The 21,063-nt window shown below is 40.3% G+C and overlaps 1 protein-coding gene across 6 annotated transcripts in view; it reads right to left on the reverse strand.

Annotated features, from left to right (window-relative positions):
• The window catches only part of arhgef18a (rho/rac guanine nucleotide exchange factor (GEF) 18a), a 29,978-nt gene extending 11,553 nt beyond the window's left edge, over positions 1-18,425 (reverse strand). Inside the window, exons 1-10 of one of the 6 annotated variants that reach the window (XM_049598786.1) lie at positions 18,240-18,420; positions 9,994-10,016; positions 8,929-8,989; positions 7,539-7,670; positions 6,994-7,100; positions 5,053-5,193; positions 4,314-4,564; positions 1,993-2,118; positions 1,602-1,719; positions 1,146-1,397 (exon numbers count right to left, since the gene is read on the reverse strand). In XM_049598786.1, the coding sequence (XP_049454743.1) occupies positions 1,146-1,397; positions 1,602-1,719; positions 1,993-2,118; positions 4,314-4,564; positions 5,053-5,193; positions 6,994-7,100; positions 7,539-7,606 (1,063 nt within the window). In that variant the 5' untranslated portion in view covers positions 7,607-7,670; positions 8,929-8,989; positions 9,994-10,016; positions 18,240-18,420. Of the gene's footprint in view, positions 1-1,145; positions 1,398-1,601; positions 1,720-1,992; positions 2,119-4,313; positions 4,565-5,052; positions 5,194-6,993; positions 7,101-7,538; positions 7,671-8,928; positions 8,990-9,385; positions 9,538-9,962; positions 9,973-9,993; positions 10,017-17,838; positions 18,058-18,239 lie in introns of those variants that run through there. The other 5 variants (XM_049598789.1, XM_049598783.1, XM_049598784.1 and 2 more) reach the window with 5 other exon arrangements.
• Between the last annotated feature and the right edge of the window lie 2,638 nt (positions 18,426-21,063).

Genomic DNA, 21,063 nt, shown 5'->3' on the forward strand with positions numbered 1-21,063 from the left:
CAGACCAGTGTGCACACTTTGGTTTACAATTTGAACTGTGGTGACCCCATCAGGGCAGTGTGAAAGAGTAGTTCAAGGAGAAATTTGAAGACACAAAGAACCATAAAAATTGCTGTAATTACTGTAACTTTATGTCTTGTTCCACGTTCTTATTTATTTATTAATTTGTTTATTTGACAGGGACAACACTGCAAGCTTTGTTAAATGCAGATAAAAAATACACTGTATGTAGGGCACTAACGATCTCAGCACAACACATAACCATGTAATAAATCTGTCAGTTAATTATCATCTCTTACACATAAGGAAATAAAACTGTTTAATCAGCCAGGTAATGCTCTGAATGAGCCAAGTCGTCAGGGAGGTTGTTCAAGTCAGATTAGCCTATGAACAAAATATTCATAATGTAATTCATTGAAGAATTGTTTCCACTGCAGTGCAGGAAAACCACACTGATCATCAGACCATTAGTCTCATTAGTTTTCAGCTTATATTTTCAGCCATAAGCCGGGCTGGGCGATATAGCTTAAAATAATATTGTGATATTTTTAGGCAATATCATGATACTCAATATATATCTTGATATTTTGAAATCTCAACTAAAGTACTGTAGACTTCTAAAATACAAAATGAATTATTACAATAAAGTTAAATGAAGTAGCTACCGTCATATAATAAAGTTAAAAAAAAAAACTGTTATAATCAAGGTGAATAATGTATTGTTATAGTTTCATTTTGAAGCAGCCAACACGTCTCAGGCTGGAAGTGTTGATTGCTTTTGTTGTGAACTTGACGCCTCTGGTTAACAGTTGTTTTTAGCAGTTAGCAGAACATTAAACTGTTAAAGCAGTACCTTTAAACGTGTTTTTATATAACTGTAAGCTGGAAACAAAATCAGAGCCATAGGAGAGAGCAAGAGAACTGAAACGCTGAAGCAAGTCTCAAAAATGATGTGAAAATTTATACTCTATGTTTGCGATATAGTCATTTTATACATACCACTTGGAGCAAGCCGTGATACATCCAATATTATAGATATATCACCCACCTCTAGTTGCTGGCCATAGAACATCTAATAAACATTTTACCTGTGATCTCAATGGTCATTAGCTATGCCAAAAACAAATGGTCACAATGTCACAAACCTTTCTGTCTACCGGAGGTCTTCAAGGTGACGGCTCCTTCGTGCAGCAGTGTCCTGTTTCCCTGGAGCAGATCCTCCCTGCGGAGCACCCGGCCGTCCTTCAGCCGGCCCTGAGACTTTGGTTCCAGGCGCAGGCCGATCTCTCTCAGGCGAGCAACTTTCTCGTATTCACAGACCTGAGCGTTCACCTGGGAGATGGTGTCTTTAATCAGCGTCAAACCCTGTACCAGAGACTTGTATTCGTCTGTGTCAGCTGAAAGGAGCACGAAACACATTAATCTACCAGTCTCTATTTATAAATATGAAAAGATTTTATATATTGGACCATTCTAGTCAGCATTTGTGTCACCAACAAATCGAATTTCAGTGATTTCAGTTTGTCAAAGGCTGAGGACAGAATGTAACAACTATAAAGATGTGTTGAGATGCAGGTAAGTAATAAGAGGTGAGATTTTACCTTCAGTGTTCTGTATGATTCGCTCCACCAGTACGGGATATTTTGTGATGCGTTGAGTCACCAACAGAAAACATTCAGGGATACCCAACCTTCGCACCAGGGGCAGCTGACCTATTTTCTGTTGAAATAAAAAAAAGAAAAGCTTTTGTTTTTGAAGACTTGCATCATTCCTCTCAGAGTGTTTTCTTTTTGTTAGCTGCATCATTCTTTGTAGAACGTCTCGTAGATACTGCTACTGATTCTCCAGGCATGCAACTAATTCACTTTAATTTCTTGTTTTGGAAATTCCAGTGCATTCATGCTGCAACAACACACAACCACAGGCTTCGCTGTGTCTTGAAGAAAATCCTGTCTGTGTGCAACAACTGAACAATGAGTGAGGATTGCTCACCCTCATGAGGATCTGAATTTTCTTGTTGTTCTGCAGCTGCTCTTTGTAGAAGCTCACGGACTCATTCTGATGACTACAGAACACACTGTACCACTCCATCATTCCTTCTCCCAGAGCACCTGAAAACTAACAAGAAAAGGGAAAAACATTGAATTTATATTTCTGAAAAGGTTACAATTTAGTGGTTATAATGTTGTATTGAAGTTACTGCCAACGTAAGACAACTAGAATTACTGCCTTGTGGTTGAATGCCTCCACAAACCTGTGAAGTTTGCATTCATGTCTGTGAAAACATGAATGCTTCACACACATCTTCCCCCCAGTTTCAATATGGGTGCCCAAGATTAGTGTCACCAAGTCACTATCTGATCATATGTCTCCCCTTCTGTTCCTGAGTTATGGCGTTGAATAATGGCCAGGAAAGTGTTTTGCAGAATATCATGATGTCACAGTGAAGCTGACCTTTGACCTTTTGGATATAAAATGTCATCACTTCAACATTTTATCCTATCAGACATTTGTGTGAACTTTTGTCAGCTCAGAGGCATTAAAAAAGATCAACACTGACTAGAACTGAAGGATATCATGGCCTTATGGCGGACAGGAAATGAATCACACACCTGCAGCGCTGCAAATGTGACACTTGTCTCACATGAACTAAACATGTCATTCATGTCACATGTCAGAAACAGTCAAGGTCTGGTCGTCAAGAATTTGGAGAACAAATAAGAGTTGTGTTTATGTTGTGAAATGAGATAGTGGCATATTCCGATACATTGACTGGGTTTATATAGAAAAGAAAGTGGGTGTTGGTCTTCAGACATACAGCGTATGTCACTGGTGTGTGTAACCCTTTAGAGCGACTTCATCAGAACATCCCACAATTTTCAAGCTTCATATGAGGTAAAGCAAGAACAAGGACTAAATGTCATCATTTAAAAGTACTGCCGTTAAGAAAATATCTCAGAGTAAACCTGCTTTAAATTGGTTATATACTGTAGCATGTTGGTATAACAATACTTCATATTATAACACATTTCACTGCACTTACATGACATGGATCAATTACTTGAATGTGCATACAGTATGTTAACAAATATATAGCTATCAATACTGTAGGATATTCTTTTGATTATATTTACATTATACTTGTCCCCAATGGGCTGAGCCAAATATCTAAAAAAATGCAGTTAGAATGACTTTAATGCCCCCTGCTGTTAAAATGTTTGTTTCACAGGTTAAATGTGTTTTTTGCAACAACAGAACAATGGAAACTATGAAATTTACTCCTCTTCTCATTTGCAGTGCTACAATAGGAATAATAATTCAGCATAGAAAGCTCTGGTGCATCTGTGCCTCTATCACAACAGTACAAATGCTTCAACTTCCAGGAACGTGATGATTTTTTCTGCTCTTATGGAGCACACACCCAGCTGTAGTTGCTTACAGTGCATTTCAGACATACCAACCATTCCTATGGACACCTGTACACTCAGCTGGCACATGGAGAAGGAGTGACAAGGGTGGAGAGAGGTGGATGAAAATACTTAAGAGCTGTTTGTTGTAGACCTCAGTGTAGAAATGTAAACATAACATTCAGGAACAGCACATATACTGTATACTGAGTAAACTGTGGACTTGAACGTGTTGGGGTATGCAAGCTATATGGTGTGTTTTTTTATGAGCACCTGCGTGTTTTTTTTTCAATTGTTTCCATTGAGGACAGAGCATATGCTGCCACATGTCAACACCTAGAGAAAAAGCAGTGCACCCAACATCTTTCTTTCAGAGTGCTCTGAGTTTTTTGGGCCCCCACTCTGAGTACTAGAGTTGAAAATCTTGGAACTTTTCTCATGCCCCTGCTTTTCTGTCACAAAAATGCTATATGGACACTCGGCTTCAATGCCTTTGAAAGCAACAGTTTTAGTTAAAACCTGAAATTAATAAAAATGTTGTGAACACCACAATCCTTTGTTTTAAGAATATTTATGAACATGATTTTATAATCTTTTTAAACCTTTCTGGAAGTCTAAAGAATTAGCCTCCACCTCCCATTAGTTGTTTTGGAGATGACTTAAATGGAAAAGTACCTCTTACTTTCTGTGTTTTTTGTTGACACACAGGCTTTACTGGCATTTTTACCTGAACTTGAGTAAATAAGGACACTTCACTTTAAGAAGAAAATAAATACTTCTTTAAACTTGCACTCTACAACTTTGCATGTTTGCAAATCACACTGTCTCTTAAGAAGATCAATTTGATGACTGACTACAATGATTTACACAAAAGCCCACTGTGGCTTTCAGATGACTCTACCCTACCTGAGATATGAGAATATCCCCCAGCTGTGTGATCTGGTAGTTGTTTGGGCTTTCTTCCTCCTGACTTTGGTTTTGCCGCATTTTGAGGCGGTTAAGGAAGAGCTGGTGGAGGGCGAGCAGGTTTTCTACCCCCAGGAAGAGCCGCTCCAGCTTGGCCTCCTCTATCAGCAATGACTGCCTCAACTCGTGCATGTAGACGTGGAGAAGGATTTTTAAGGTGCGCACATGGTGCATCTCTGTCTGGATCAACTCTGGGAAATTGGTAAAGAGGGACACATAATTAACACATCTAAGCTGAGTGCCTGACATGTACAGGAACATTTGTGCCTGAGAAAGATAACAATAACTGCACACTCCTTGCTCAACAGCAAAAGCAAACAAAGTCATGAGGGTAAATAAAGGTAGTCCACCAAAGTGGGAGAAATGTGTTCTCAGGTGAACACAACTGCTGGTGTTATTATTCTTATTATCACAGCAGAATTGTTTGACATCCAAAGGTCCTCTGAGTTAAAGATAGCATCCATTAACATCATAATTACAGACACTGTCATCTCTGCTTAAATAGTGCAATTATGTTTGTACTCTGCTGTCAGTGACCAAAGATACATCTTCTTCAGTGAGTGATTGACATGAGAAAATTCTGTGTATATATACACACATGCACTTTATAAAGATGATATATGATTACTGAAAATATTTTTAAGATTGTTTATTTATAGATTTAGCTGGTTAACCCTACCATAGATGACGTCCTGTCTCTTAACAGCCTCTTTGTTCAGGGCCTTCAGGTAGTTCTGGTCCACAGCCACGCTCCATGACTCCGCCTCCAGGTTCTGGTGGTCGGAGTCGATCTCGCCTTGCAGCATGGCATAATGGGAATCTGGATGACACACAGACAGTCACACAAGGATTTGTATCATCCATACAAGGCTTGTGCTTTGTGGTCACATGAGTATGTGTCTCAGTGATTCATTACAAGTCATGTACATGTTATTTTTAATCATTTTAATATGGTCTTGCTTTTGTGGCAAAATGTTGTTTAAATGGCACCAGGTTATAATCATGTCATACTGTTTCATTACTTACAAAAATAGAGGAAGGATTAAGTCAACAAAAAGAAAATATAACTGCTGCAGAGGCTTCTGACTGCAAATTCTGGGGATATATTTATCTTTAATATCTTCAATAAAGATAATCACAATTTTGCATTCATGAAAAATGTTGTCATTCTTATTTTGAATTCCATAGCAAGATGATATTTGTCAAATCCCTGTACATAGAATGTATGTATTCTGAAAGGTACAATCTCCAATAACTCGGTTATGTTCTCTTTGGTGGCACCTATAATGATAAGCAGTAACTGCAGTGTGTTTGTCTGCAGACTGAAGCGCAATCCAATTTCTTCTTTCTACCCCCACCCCTTGTTTTTGAGTGCCACCTTACAAGGGGTAATGGTTCAACCCTTCAAGACCATGATACATCATCAGTAGTCGCAGATGCTGGTGATTACACAAATAGACGTGTCGAGTGTTGCTGGTCAATGCAAATATGCCGTCTTCTGCTGTGGTGATTTCTCTTGCATGGCCTATAGGCATCCCTTTGCTGTTGTCAAGATGTTTGTCCACAACCTAAGTTCACTCTATCAATCGATCGATCAAACAAGTCATCAACACTACTTCATTACCAGGCTGCTGGCGGCACTCTGTAGGCTAACATTAACAACACACCCAACCTAACCTTTTTTTTTTTTTTTTGCTCTTTTGGTTTGCTGTTTTGCACTCTTGATTGTATTTTCCTGCACTTTTTTGTCTGCCTGTAAAGTGTCTTTGAGTTTTTGAAAAGCACTCTATAAATAAAATGTATTATTATTACCCTGACAGTCTGCACAGATATTAGAGGAGCACTTTACAAGTGAAGCAACTTCGCTGCTGATCTGGGGTGCGACATGAAATACGTCAAAATGCAGGGCTGTCATGCAAAACTCAGCAACAACAATGTAACATTAGCTAGCTAATTTGCTATAAAGAAAACGACCATAATATATTTAAACAACATTGAACTAAGAAAATGCAATGCCTATTGTAATCTTTAAATCCTCATCAACAAAACATTACATTCGTGTGTTTCTTTTGTTGCTTGTTCAGCATCTTGCTGATGATTTCTCATAACACTTGCTTTGGAGTGTGCCTCTGAAAAACCTCCATCTGAAGGGCCATGTAGCCCCTACACTTGACCCTATCTTTCTATCCCAACCAGAAATGGGAAATCCTACAGCTCGAAGTGAACGCACAAAATGAAGGGGTAAGGGTTAAGTGGTAGGGGCAAGGAGTTAGCACAGCATAGATGGTGTGTGTGTGAGAGTGGATCATTAAAAACTGATTTTTCCCCAGGAATGTTGTCAAACACACCTAGTTCATAATACTGTAAATGCCATGGTTTTCATCAATGAGCCAAAGGCTCAAACACCATTGTGTCTTAAGTGACTTAACAGACATTTATTTAAATAAAAATCTTTGAGATTATTACTTTAAAAATAGCTGTTTAAATTGTTTTGGGATACTGAATGAATTTACTTTTTTTGTACACTGTCCCAAGTACAAAATGTTTGCATGTTTCACTGCAACAAAAGGTACGGGGTGCTTTCAACAGCTCCTCACCCTGCTGACAGTGACCCACTGACCTTCTAGGTTGATGGGCTCAGCCAAGGAAGACAGTGACAGGGAGTCTTCAGCAGAGGAGTGCTTCAGTCGCAGGCCATCGGTCTCATCCATCTGCACCGCACCAGATCTAGTTGATGTGTGATGAGATAAAGCTCAACAGGTAAAAGTGATGTCAGTGCACACACACACACACACACTATTTAAGTGTTCAGACTGTTGCCTAAGTCAATATCAACTCCAACAGCCTTCATCAGACTTGGATATTTGATCTTATCTATCTGATGCAGAGTGTAACACCATCTTGATGTCAAAAGGAGAAATACTAGTAAAAACAACAAAAGACATCACATGACTCAGAATCAGGTTTTGTAGCACACATCTCTATCAGGCCGACAATGAACCCGGAAAACATGCGACTCTGTTTCCAGTCAAGAGTCAGCATCTGAAATACAATCAGCGTCGTGTATGAGATAAATAAAGACACTGTCGGTTGTCCTGTGAATGTGACCTGAGACACAAGAGGTGCACGATGGAAATTAAGTTCTTAAAATACATGTTCACCAACCTGGAAACTGTGTTGCTGTAAGAGGAGGAACCGGGCTGAGCGCTGTGTTTTTCAGGGGTGACTGTCATCCCTGGACTGACGAAGCAGGCAGGGGTGCCATGGGAGGCCGGGGGAGATGCACTCTCCCCAGAGCTGAGCAAAAGAGATAAACACTGTGAGCAACCGAGGCAGAAAGACAAATACTGTGCGAGCACGGGTGTAGATTTCATGTCAACATGGGGAAGCACATATGAAGCATGAAACATGGTTAGTGCCAAAACAATTTCCAGCATGCGGGTGAATTTTTTATGGTGTTTCTGCATCAATTTAAGGTGGACATTTCTTAAAAGTTGTCAAAATAAAAGTCTGCTGGCTTCAAATGCTCATGTTCTAAATACTGAAGAGGATATGTCCCTTGTGCATCCTCCGAAATCTATACCTGTGTGTGAGAATTTAAAAGTAAGGATTTTGGAAAAGAAGCGAGGAGAAGCACATAGGAAAGGAGTTTAAATTAACTGTTACAAGTGGGAGTTTTGTACAACATTAACACACTAGAGACTAAGGCTGCCACGATTAGTTGACTAATCGATGACTAATCGACTATTAAAATAATTTGTGACTATTTTAGTAGTCGACTAATCGGTTTGAGTCATTTTTCATAGAAAAGTACTATAAAAGTGCCCCAAAATACTCTTACTGCAGCTTTTTACGTTCAGATATTGGCAGCTTTACACACTCTCCCGTGACAGTGAACTAAAACCCTTTGGCGTGAATACGAAACAAGACAGGCCGACATTTTTCAACATTTTAACACATTTTTCAATGAAATGATTAGTTTACTAATCGAAGAAATAATCAACACATTAGTCGACAATGAAAATAATCGTTAATGGCAGCCCTACTAGAGACCAAATAGCTACTGGATCCCTCCCGTCATAATACAGCTATCTGTGACTAAAACAGAATGTCGGCCATGGGAGAAAAGTTGGGGGGCCTTCCCTACTTCCGGACCACCTCACTCAGACCACGCCAACTTTCTAATCAGCCTTCATTTTGATCTCAACTACACACCTGTACAGTTTTGTGGCTGCATTTTGCACAGCTGTGACACTATCATGTTGACAAAATCTATTAATCAACAGACAGACACATAAACACCGCTTCTGTGGTAGTGCCTGCTAGCACAGGTGTCACCAGGACCACATTTTGCCATGATGACACACACACCACACTCACAAGGTGAAACAATACCAGCTGTTGTGATGTTGCAGCTGGGAAATGCAATCACACCACCATAAAAGAATGCAGCTAAAAGTCAATACACAAACTATCGCCCAGCCCCACATTAAAAGCAATAAGGATTTGAAGGATTAAGAGTTTATTCCTCTGCAGGAAATGAAAATAGACATACCTTTATTGTTTGTTTCTGGGAGCACTTTGCTGAGTCACGAGCCCTCAAACAGACAGGTTACCTACAAAAGAAAAAGGACTGTAAGGGCAGAGTGCTTTTCATGGTGCTGAATCCAAACAAAAGGCGGCTGCTGAACTAATCTAGCCTGTGGAGAGAAAACTGGTTTGGCAGACTGCGACGGCACAGCTCAAGTCAGACCAGCTCTCAAGCAAAGACACCCATGAAAAGATAGTGCCTGAGAACACAGAGATGTTCTACAAATTACATGATTTATTACAGTGATGCAGGTAAAGTAGCTGTTTGCAGATGGGTCAATATATTCTATTCTAGTACAAAGAGACATCACATAACATGTATGTCAACAAGCTTTCGGCTCCTCAAGACTTGACTCAAGACTCTGTTCTTGAATGACTTTTAATGCCACTCATCTCTATGTCTGCAGCCAAGAATGACTCACATTGTTTATTTATACTGCTGCTTATTGTCTTCCGTGCCCCACAGTTTCCTTGTGATACTGGAAATACCATAAAGGAAACACCATAAAGGAAAGAAAATTATGTTAAACCAGTGAATAAAACGAGAGAGGAAAATGCAGCAAAAGACTGACAGTAAACGGAACTGGGTGCTAACTGCGACAGAAAGCAGTGTGTGTCGGGGATTTAGTGCAGTGTAGCCCTCAGCGACCCTCCTGGCTGTGTCTCTGAGTATCTGTATGTGTGCACATGATAATGGGCCCTTCAGGGTCAACTAGAGTGATCCATCGTTGTGTGCTAAAGCCTCCACATGATTTAAAGGCAGCAAATCAGACAGAAGGAGCAAAACAGCTCTGTGCTGTGGGTGGCAACATAAACCATGCTGTATAAATAAACTTGAACCATGCATACAATATGGCCACAATTGCTAAAAACATCCCTTTTTCCCAGCTACTGTTCAAACTTAATTCTAACTATATCCTAGCAGAAGCTGTTCAAAGTCAGACACGCCTAAAACATACACACTACTGTTTGACTAAAGAAGTTGGGACACAGACTCACACAGGAGCTCTCATGTTAGCCTCTGGCTCACCTGTTCAACACACACCGCACGTCCTGCAGAACAAGAGCAGAAACCACAATATCAGTGTTTGCAGCACACTGCTTAGAAAGGATTAAAACACCTCATGTTCATGAGGGCTTTAAATGCTGCTAGAGGCAGGTGTCATTCTTTAAAATGAGCGCAATGTTTTTTGATTCATGCATTTGACAAGGACTCTGAAAAAGACAGTAGGTACTGGTAAATAAAAATTGTAGTTACCATTGTCATGCAGGTGGAAGCATGATTTGTTTTTATGTCACTCAGTGAAATAGACTAACTTTATTAGTGTACAGCAGCCTTTACAGCTTGGAAAAGACAACATAAATCATGATATAAATTTCAAGGCTTTCTAGGGCCTCACTTTTCAGATCTATTTTTGGATCCCAAAGTAACAGAGTCAAAATGTCCAAATTCATATTAAAATGTACATCAAAAATTCCACATCCTTTTCCCCCACCCAACTAGTGGTGAAACAGAAATCACCAGAGAATTACAACTGTGATATTCGAATCATTGCTAAAGTCATTTTTTAAGCAACAAGACGAGGTGTCGTCAGCCGTGCTAAAAGCGTAGACACAGCAGTGCTTTTAGCTAAATGCAAATGTTTGCATGCTAACACGCTCACAATGACAATGCTAACCTGGTGCAATGTGTAACATGATCACTATCCTAGTTTAGTGTGTTAGCATGCTGACATGTTCTACTTAGCACTAAATACAAAATACAGCTGAGGCTGGCAATGGCACTGGTTTAAAGGTATGTGGTCACAAACCAAAGTAATAAACAAACTAACCAAATGACAGTGCTAGATGAAAGATTGAAGCTGTAGTTGGTAACTTTGATAAATTGTCACTAAATCCTGACAGTAGTATATGAGGCAGATAATCTGAGAAAAAAAAACTTCCCCTCCTTGTTCTTCGCAAGAATCCACTGCACATGAATATAAACAACTTATCAGAGCCAAGGAGTCTCTAGCGCTACTGTCAATCATGTCTCATGAACTGCGGTCAAACTTGGCAGCGCTGATCAAGTATGAATCAAGATTATGATGATCTTAAATTCATCAATGGATATACGTGTTTCTAATTTTAGATCTTTTTGAAGATTGTTTCAAGTCCAGGGTGCAGAGTAGGAGGATGCAATTTTTTTCCAAGAGCTGTTAAAACCTGGTATAAATTTAAAAGCAACCACTTGGAAGAGCTTGGCTGATAACTACCAGAGCTGACACACAGAAGGGAGCAGAAGTAGGTTGGACGTTTGCCCAATATTGCTTTATAGATAAAAAAATATAATTCAAAAAATAAGAAAACGCTGATACCTTGCATGTGTGTGACGATACAATATTGCCACACTAAAATATTGCAATACAGTGCTGTATTGACTTACCCCCGCCCCTAGTGTTTAACTGTAAAAAGAGAAAGTTTCTGACTCAGCCGCCATGTTGGAAATAGTCGAGTGAAAACAAATTACCGCCCACCTGACACAGCAAACTCTCATTCTCCTGCTTGTTTTCGTTCAGACCTGGTAGACTATAGCAAATGCCATTAGAAGCACTCCTGTTAGTGACACCGATTATCTGTTTGATGCATTACCATGTGGACGTAGTGACAGTTTCAGCAAATATAACAAAAAGTTACCACACGCTACATTTAAGAACATCCTCAGGATACAAACAAACAAACAGAAACTATACAGCACCACTTTCTTAGACACGTATTTTCCCAGGATCTTGTATCACATTACTGTCTTTAAAGACTTGTTTCTAAGCCCCATGGTATGTTATTAGCCATATTGTGGTAGTATGGTTCAGCCCCTTGTTGTCAGTGACAGCCACACCTCAAGTGATTCACCCACACTGGGCTGAAAGGGAACAGAGCAGCATGAAATACAGGTCATTCCCTGCAAGAGACAAAACAAGACCAGCAAGTCTGCCAAGTATCCTGCAGAGGACAGAAAGACAGGGGAAAAATACAGCTTAATGCTGTGTTTGTGGAAAGTAGTTTCACTTAAAAAGACATGGGCTCTAATCCCTTCAACACCACAACAAGACTATTAAAACAAAGTGAGAGTTGCCGATGTCCTGTCGTGACAAGACAAGTGAAACCAGGCCATCAACAGTTAACAGCCGTGAAACTATACCCATTAGCCTGAGGAGGCTGTAAAAGCTGACGGATACAAAGAAACCAGTGATCCGTGTTGCTCCTGCTCCTAATAAACCCTGGAGGCTGTACTTGTTTCACATCATCACAGAGGGATAATTTGTCAAAAACAGAAACACCAGATGACTGTTAAATCCTTCCTCAGAGCAACAGGTCTTGCTTACACTTTGCATGTTGCCTTCACACCTACCAGCCTTGACACAAAGATTACTCATTAACTTCTAGATACTGTCTGTTTTATTATCTTTAGTGTGCCGTAAATGCATGCCAATGTGTCTCTGTCAGTATCAACAGGCGAATCCTACCCTTACTAAGAGTGACACGCGTGTGTATGCAATGCAGTGAGAGCCCCAGGTGACCTACAGCACTTCCCAACTGTAAACATTCGAGACTGGCAAGAAATGACTGGTCAGCATCAGGGCCTTCATCCCTCATTTAGGACGCTAACAAAGTTGAGCTCTTTGACTATAATTTATGTCTGATATCCATTTTTGATGAACATTTTCAAATGTACTCTTATAATATTTAGATTTTCATTGGTCAGCTAGTGATTCAGCTCATTTCCAAACAGTATGAACTTTATTTACTAAACTTTTTAATCTTGAATCCCACTGAATATCTACGCTGTGCTACTTTTGATTTATCTTGCATCATCTTTAAATGGTGAGGAACCTAAGTACGGATTCATTTGAGCAGTTTGCTCTGCAACACCTCCTAACAATAAAGCAGTTTTGCCATGAGGACATGCAGACTTGATGTTCACTGTGATGGATCACAGCACCCAAGAACATTTGAGGAGTTTGTGGTCATACTTTATGGAAACCAATTGCTGCATGGAACGGTAAAAATACACAAGCTTCTAAAAAACAGCAGCATGGTTTGCAGAATGGTTACCTGTGCTCTACATCAGCAACACCACATGAAAACCCTGGTATGGTATTGGTGAAACATGACATCCCCTAGTTAATCTGAAGGAATTTACATATATTGCATTAACAAAGAGCAGTGCTCATGCTTAGGGGGTCAGCATCCCAGACTGAATTCTATGGTTAGCAATATTACAATATCACCACGATACAATTTCATTGTGATTTTAAATGTTCTGCGAAGTGTTGAGTATTGCGATAACATATATTGGAATATATTTTGATTTATTACCTTTTTTCAAATGTAAATTAAGACAAAAACTTTCTCAACATCTGTTTTTATCTAATAAGATAAAATTTTCAGTCTGTTTATCTCGCGTCAATCATTTTTATTGCAGCACCATGTATCTTGTGGACTGAAAAAGCAAATTATTTTATTATTCTAGTAGGCTACCAGAAGTTTAATTTGTAATTGCAACAATTATAATTTATATGATTGGCATCCGTGTATCGATACAATATTGCCACACATATCGTGATACTATGCTGCATCGATTTTCCTCCCGTTTCTAATATATATGTAAAAAAAAAACTTTGAACCATAGAAAGTTTGGAATATTTTAAATATTACATTTAGAGGTCCTGCCATGCTCTTGAAAAACCTTGCCCTTAAATTCAGATGAATTTGTCTATCAATCTCAGGACGTAATAACAGGAAGACATGACAGCAAAGTTTCTGAATCACTTCAGACTGAGGCAAAGGTTAAGTACAAACAACAATCATGAAGTGCCCACTGCATAAACTGTTGTGTAATAAGTATTCTTATAACTGTCAGGTGCTACATACAGTCACCTAATACTGTCATTGAGAGGTGACACTGAAACCTGTAGGACCAGTTTGTTTTTGTATCAATCATAATTAGTTCTAGTGGAGTAGATGCAGGTTGAGTAGGCATCGTATTAATGCTTTTTTGTACAGTACACCTATCTAACAAATTCAGTTTGATGGTAGCTATCAGAGCAAGATCAGAAAGACGAGGCAGTTTCAATGTTTTCATATCATAGAGTTAGTCTGCTTTCAGTGATTACACTACCAACTGACATTTCAGTTCTTTTAAATAGTTATACTTACACTGCCCAACTATTTGACACTCTGACACTTCAGACACTTTGAAGTCCCATATCTTTGCCTTCCTCAGCTCTTTTAAGTCCTGCAGCTTCCACTGGTTTTACATAGTTTACACAACTGCTTTCAGTGACAGAAGACTTCAGCTGACACTTCAAATCGCATTTTCTTTCATTATTTTATAAATTTAAAGTTGCATTAACTTCTCTTGAACTCCTCTTCAAATGACACCTCATGCTCAATATTCCACTTACACATTAATGATTTCAGCTCCTTTCACTGCTTGAACTTCAACTTCAAAAACTTATTCCAGCACTTCCATTTTACCTGCCATTTCAGCTTGAATGTTGAATGTTGAAATGTTGAAATTTTTAAATTCAACAAGCCCCCAGGAAATGCGACAGGCTTTGAAGCCAATTTTTGTAGTGGCCAAACAGTGGTACTGCAACTTCCGGAGTCTGTAACGTGATGCTACTAGGCCAAAAAATACTTTTTTACAACTGACTTACATTGCAAAAGAGACATCTGAAACTGAAACTCCATACTTTTAAAAAGGTGCCAAACGTGTATTTCTTTATCTTGCACTTTTAGAAGTCTTGTACTTTAACAATGATTTTAGTGCTAATGTTTGCACCTTTAAATTTCTTGTACCTTTTTAGATGATGTGGGCGTATCGCTGGGGGCACTGTCCTTGTTATGTACCTACCTGTTATTCATTTTAATGTTTGTCTTGTGGTCCCTTATGTCTTAAATGTGAACTCTCGCAGTCGTTTTGCAATGTGGTATTTTACGGCAAATGGCAGATAAACTGACTATGACATGGATTATGACATTAACTTCTCTTGAACTCCTCTTCAAATGACACCTCATGCTCAATATTCCACTTATACATTGATGATTTCAGCTCCTTTCAGTGCTTGAACTTCAACTTCAAAAACTTATTCCAGCACTTCCATTTTACCTGCCATTTCAGCTTAGTTCAGCAACTGCACTTCGACTGCCACTTCAACTAACTTCAACCTTTTCAAATATTTCATCAGCAAATTCTAAATTAATTTGAAAATGTTTTTGCAAACGTCCAAAACTGCAGTTTAAACAGTAGGCAGTGTTGGGGAGTAGTAAACTAGTAGTTATTAAACCAGTGATAAAACTTTAATGAGTCTACATTTTGCAGTAGTTTGCTGGAAATTCAACTACATTCATATCTGCATAGTGCTTCAAGTAGTTCAATTGCTTTTTTGACATTTTTTTGTGTAGTCAACTACTGAAAATATAAAAAATACTGGCACATAAGAGGCAAGGGATGTTCATTTTACCGTTGCTGTTTTACTGTAATTAAACCCCCTTTGACCAGCCCCATCCACTTTTTCTTTCATCCGAAATGCTGTTGAGACATGCGTAGTAAATGCATTGATTAGACAGAATTTGTAAAACCAAACTTTAGGTATCAGTTAGCCAAATGCATGGTTGCAATTAATTAATTAACAAATGCTATGCTATTTTAGAAGTTACCTGGTTAACTGTGTAATCCTGCTTCATGCAATGCCCCCACCTGGACTATAGTTTCTGGAAGGCAGGTGTCTGACTGATTACCCTGGAAATCCAGAGCTCTCGCACGAACACAACTGAATTTGCTCAGCGAGTCACTCTGGTAATGATGCTCATTACCTATGCCCATGAAACTGAGCTGCACCAATCATATCGGTGTATCTGATATAGGCGGACCAGAGGCGAGCTAAACAGATGACGTCAGTGCTGCGACGACGAAGTCCGGAATCAGTCAGTAAACATTGCAACATGGCTACGGATGAACACCAGTTGTTTGAAACGGCTTTGGCCGCTACAATGAACGAGTTAGACTTGACTTTTTCTCTAAAAGAAGAACAGAAGACGGTGCTCGAGTCTTTCCTTTGCAAGAAGGACGTTTTTGCTGTTTTGCCAACCGGATACGGCAAGAGTCTAATCTACCAGTTAGCTCCGCTGGTAGCTAAGCATATACGTCACCCAGTGTATTGTTCTGATTGGTCGTAGTGTTATCCAATTGCGTGCAGTGATATTTTCAAATGCATGCTTGGTACCACCCCTCGAGTTGGGCCATTTTCATTACTCATGGCCAGACCCTAAATCTTTCTAGATTTGGGTCTGGATTTCCAGGCTACTGACTGATGGGCATTGTATACAAAATTAAAGTTGACATTCCTTGAACTTTTCCATGAATAGTAGGGTATTTTATGTATTTGCTTATGTGTGACCTGTTAACAAGAGCACACTTTTTCCCCAATGTGTCTTTTATGGATTATAAAAATTGTCAATTTGATCATTTTTAACAAACTGGTTTGAACTACCTTTTTTAAGTAGCTTTAGTTAACCAAATTAGATTTTCTCCCTAAGGTAGCTTAGCTGTACATTAATGTATTTGAGTATGAAGTAATTGGTAGCCTGCAATGCTTTTAAAGTGATTTATCTTACACAACACTGTGGTTAGGCTACATCATAACGCCTTGATTTTTGTTATTTTTCATATCATCCCCATACAACACACTGCTCAATTTCTATTTTTTTTTGAGCGTCACAACCCCAACGAAATGACTCATTTCACTAACATACATTTGGCAAATCTAGCCACAAGATCAAATCATTTTATCCTCATTTAAAATAGCAGGAAGCTACACGTCAGCAGCTCAGCTGGTGGAAGCTGGTTGCTTGGCCCGGCTCAGTGCTGAAAGTCTTGTGTGCTCTACTCTTTGGCCCAATGGTGCAGAAGCATCGCCCCTCATCTGGGTGATGTCATACCGCGGGAAAAGAGCTTTTCTGGCTTCATGTGCCACTGAGCAAGTTTCATAGGAATGAACCAATGCGGTATGCAGGTCTCTTAATATATCCATGGTTTTGCAGTCTCAAATTTGACATTTCAGCCGTGGCCATCTTGGTTCTTTATAGTCAAAAGTGACCATATTTGGACGTGAGGATGGAGCTGTGGAGGAGCGAGGGGTGGATGACTGACTTATAAAAAACTCACTCCCTATACAGTTGTCATGAATGTTAAATTTAGCTATAAAAGAGCCAATCCATTTTGTTCCAGGCTGTAAACAGGTTTCTGCTGTAAAGTTGAGCACAGTAAGATGAGAGTCTTTGGGGATCTAATCTGTTTTGGAGCCGGCCTCAGGTGTCTTTTTGGGGAAGTGCAGTTTTTGGCACTTCTGCATTGGCTTCATTTATCATCCTCGGAAGTTGCCAGAATCACTCACAAGGGCCACTTTTCTACCTGACATATTGTTGCAGGGCCCACTCTCTCTGTGGGCCCCCTCTCCCATGGGCACCACTGCAACCACCCTGCCCACACTGTCTTAATTTACACCCCTGGTCCCCACAAATCACATTGTTAAAACACATTATAATCTCTCAGACTTGGTCAAGCCGTTATTTATAAAACAAAAAGTAGGTCTGACGACATTACCATCAGGGTCTGTGTGTTATCCAGCGGAAGGGGAATGTGAGGAATGCCGAGGTGCAAGGTGAGAGTTACTGACCTGGATTCATAACGTTAATGTGCCTGCTGAACAGGTGTCGGATTAAAGCGACAGAAACAGGTGTTTCTTTTTCAGTTTCACTGGATAAAACAAACAGCTGTAAAGTAGAGTAGAGTGGAGACAGGAGTGGCGACAGGTGACTACACGTTACCTACCTGCACGTATCCCAGCGGTTGCTAATGGCTGGCAAATGGAGGTGTAGCTAATTCACGATACTGTCGGTGATACTGACGGTGACAGCAACATTAGCTGACAGGACGTTATCTTTAAGTGTTGCCATAATTGTTTAAAGTCAAAATTAACACCTTAAAAAAATTATTGTGACGTTTTTCCAGGTTATGTCGAGTTAAAATAGCAAGAAGTCACCGCGTTAGAAACAAATGCTGTTTAAGTTATCGCGATATCTCCTCTAAAGTCAGTTAACGTGATATATACTAATATTCTAAACGTTGCCCAACTGCCGTTTCTCAACTTGTTTATCGCCCCCGCCCTTTTCATTTAACATAAATACTAACAAGCACACTTTAACAACTCAACAAGTTTCCTCTTAACTTACCCGGTGTTGAAACACAGCAGCGGCAGCAGCAGCGACAACAACAGACAACTTATTTCCAGGCAAAGGCAGGAGAGGTGAGTAATATCTCTCAACACCTTCCACTGAAAGGCAGAGCCCAGACAGGGAGGATGCCTCAGGAGCAACAAGTGCACGAATTAGAAATAATGGAGCTGAGCAGGAGGAGGGTGTTGAAGAAGAAATCCCAGCCTCCTCTGGATGAACCCTCCTTCCCTCTCTAAGCATTGTGGGAAGCGTTTCAGTGCAACACATTCCGCAGGTTCATCCAGCAGCAGGACTGACATCTCCTCAGACTTCTTTAAATTAAAGCAGACATGAGGCATGTTTCTACCAGTATGTGACCATGCATGCTCTGCTGTAATATACATTATTGGATTGATTTTTATAGGATGACCTTGCCTGTGAGAAAATGATGACAATGTGACAGAGTCCAGCAGGGTGGAAACCAGTTGATGTGAAAGCTGAGAGGCTTTTTATTGTGGCAAAAATAACCAGCTTTTCTTTATGTAGGCAGCTGCAGGGAATGCAGGTAAAAGGCCAGCTAGCTTTTGTCAGCAGGGGTGGAGCCAGAAGATGTAAACACCACAGGGTCAGCCCAAACCCAAGGTGGGTCGGGAGGTTTTTCGCCTCAGTCACTACTTCTCCAAGCCATTTGAGATAATAAAAAGGCCATAAAATCTGTACATAATTTAGGAAAAAGATGATATAATTTTGTACCTAATTGTTTTTCATCTTTCTTTATTATTCTGAAACCATAACACAGCAGATGTTGAGGATGACTATTTGTCAGTCCTGCATCTTGTTACTATTTTTAAGTTAACAGATAGGGCAGGAATTTGGCGTGAACAGCATTACTTATCTTAAAATCTATTTATGTTATACAATGCTGGAGTAGAGTTCACAGAATGAATGTTTTTCTGCTACTTTTGAATCCATCCGTCCACCCATCTATCCATTTTCATCCACCTATCCGGGGCTGGATCATGGGGGCAGCAGGCTGAGCAAGGTACTCCGGACGTCCCTTTCCCCAGCAACACCTTCCAGCTCCTCCTGGGGGATCCCGAGGTGTTCCCAGGCCAGACGAGATATTTAATCCCTCCAGCACATTCTGGGTCTACCCCAGACCTCCTACCGGTTGGACATATCCAGACACCTCTAAAGGGAGGTACCCAGGTGGCATCTTGATCAGATGCCGGAACCACCTACTTCGATGGGAAGAAGCAGCATCTCTGCTCCAAGCTCCCTCCGAATGTCTGAGCTTCTCATCCTATCTCTAAGGTCCAGCTACCCTACAGAGAAATCTAATTTTGGTCGCTTGTATCTATGATCTCATTCTTTCCGTCACTACCATAAATGAGGGCTGGTAGGTGGATGGGCCAGTAAATCAAGTGCTTCTCCTTCACCACACTGGTCCACCACAACCCCTGCATCACTGCTGACGCCGCACCAACACAGAGTATGCAATTCACTGTTTTCCATTGGTACAGTGGTGGAAAAAAGTTTTCGGACATCCCATGCATTTGTGAAATATTGCATTAAGAATCACTCTTAGGTCTTCAAGTGCAATTTCTTTTAGTGCAGTCACAGCCAAAATACTAAATAAATCCTAAAAAAGCCATTAAAAACTTAAAATTGATTGGTTCCATAAAAATACATAAGAAATTTTGAGTATTGGGTCATTTTGGGTCATTTTGGTACACAATTTTTGTTGCCAAGCTTCGTGTCTACATAAAGCCAGCACATTTGAAAGTTCTTCAGACACAAAAATGGCTAAAACAAGGAACCTAACGCAGGAAACACACCTGAAGATAAAGATTCTCAGCCAGGAAGGGTACAGCTGCCGCCAGATAGCCAGGAAGTGCAGATGCAGTCCTTCAGCAGTTGGATACACTCTGCAGAAATACAGACGAACCAACAGCTTGGAAGACAAACCAAGATTTGGGTGTCCAAGGGTTTCTTCAGCAAGAAATGACCGCATCCTGATCCGCATGTGCAGGCAAAACTGCTGAATGACATCATAGGAGCTTCAGCAGCAGTGGTCAAACCAAACTGGTGTCCAGTGTTCCACCCGCACTGTACGTGGCCGACTTTTAGATCATGGCTTAAGGTCCTACAAGGCTATCAAGAAGCCCCTGATCAATGAGAGACAGAGGTTAGCCCGGCGTCGTTGGGCCCAGGCACACAAGAACTGGACAGCCAGGAATTGGAAGAAGATTTTGTGGTCAGATGAGTCCAGTTTCCAGCTTTATCTTCCTCCTACTAATGTGAGGGTACGCAGAAGGCCAGGCGAAGCATTATCTCCAGCATGTACAGCACCTACTGTCAAGCATGGTGGAGGCAGTATCATGGTTTGGAGACGCATGAGTGCTGCTGGTGTTGGTCATTTCACTGTCTGTGATGGCACATTGAACTCTACCAAGTATTGTACCATTCTCGAAACCCACATGCTCCCTTCTGCGCTTGCACTGTTCCGTCGAGGTAAAAACTGGATGTTTCAACAAGATAATGCCCCTTGCCACACATCCAAGGCCAGTAGAACTTGGCTGCAGGAGCACAGTATCCAGGTCTTAGAGTGGCCAGCTCAATCCCAGGACATGAGCCCCATTGAAAATCTGTGGTGGATTATCAAAAGGTCTGTTTCAAAGCATAAACCAAAGAATTTAGAAGAATTAAAAGCAGTAATTCAAGAAGAATGGGACAAGATTACCCCTCAACAGTGTGAAAGGCTCGTGGGGAACATGCCAGCCAGGATTAGAGCTCTACTACGGGCCAGTGGCAGGACTACTAAATATTAATTTGATGATGT

The sequence above is a fragment of the Epinephelus fuscoguttatus genome, linkage group LG15 (assembly GCF_011397635.1).
Source record: "Epinephelus fuscoguttatus linkage group LG15, E.fuscoguttatus.final_Chr_v1".
Classification (NCBI taxonomy): Eukaryota; Metazoa; Chordata; class Actinopteri; order Perciformes; family Serranidae; genus Epinephelus; species Epinephelus fuscoguttatus.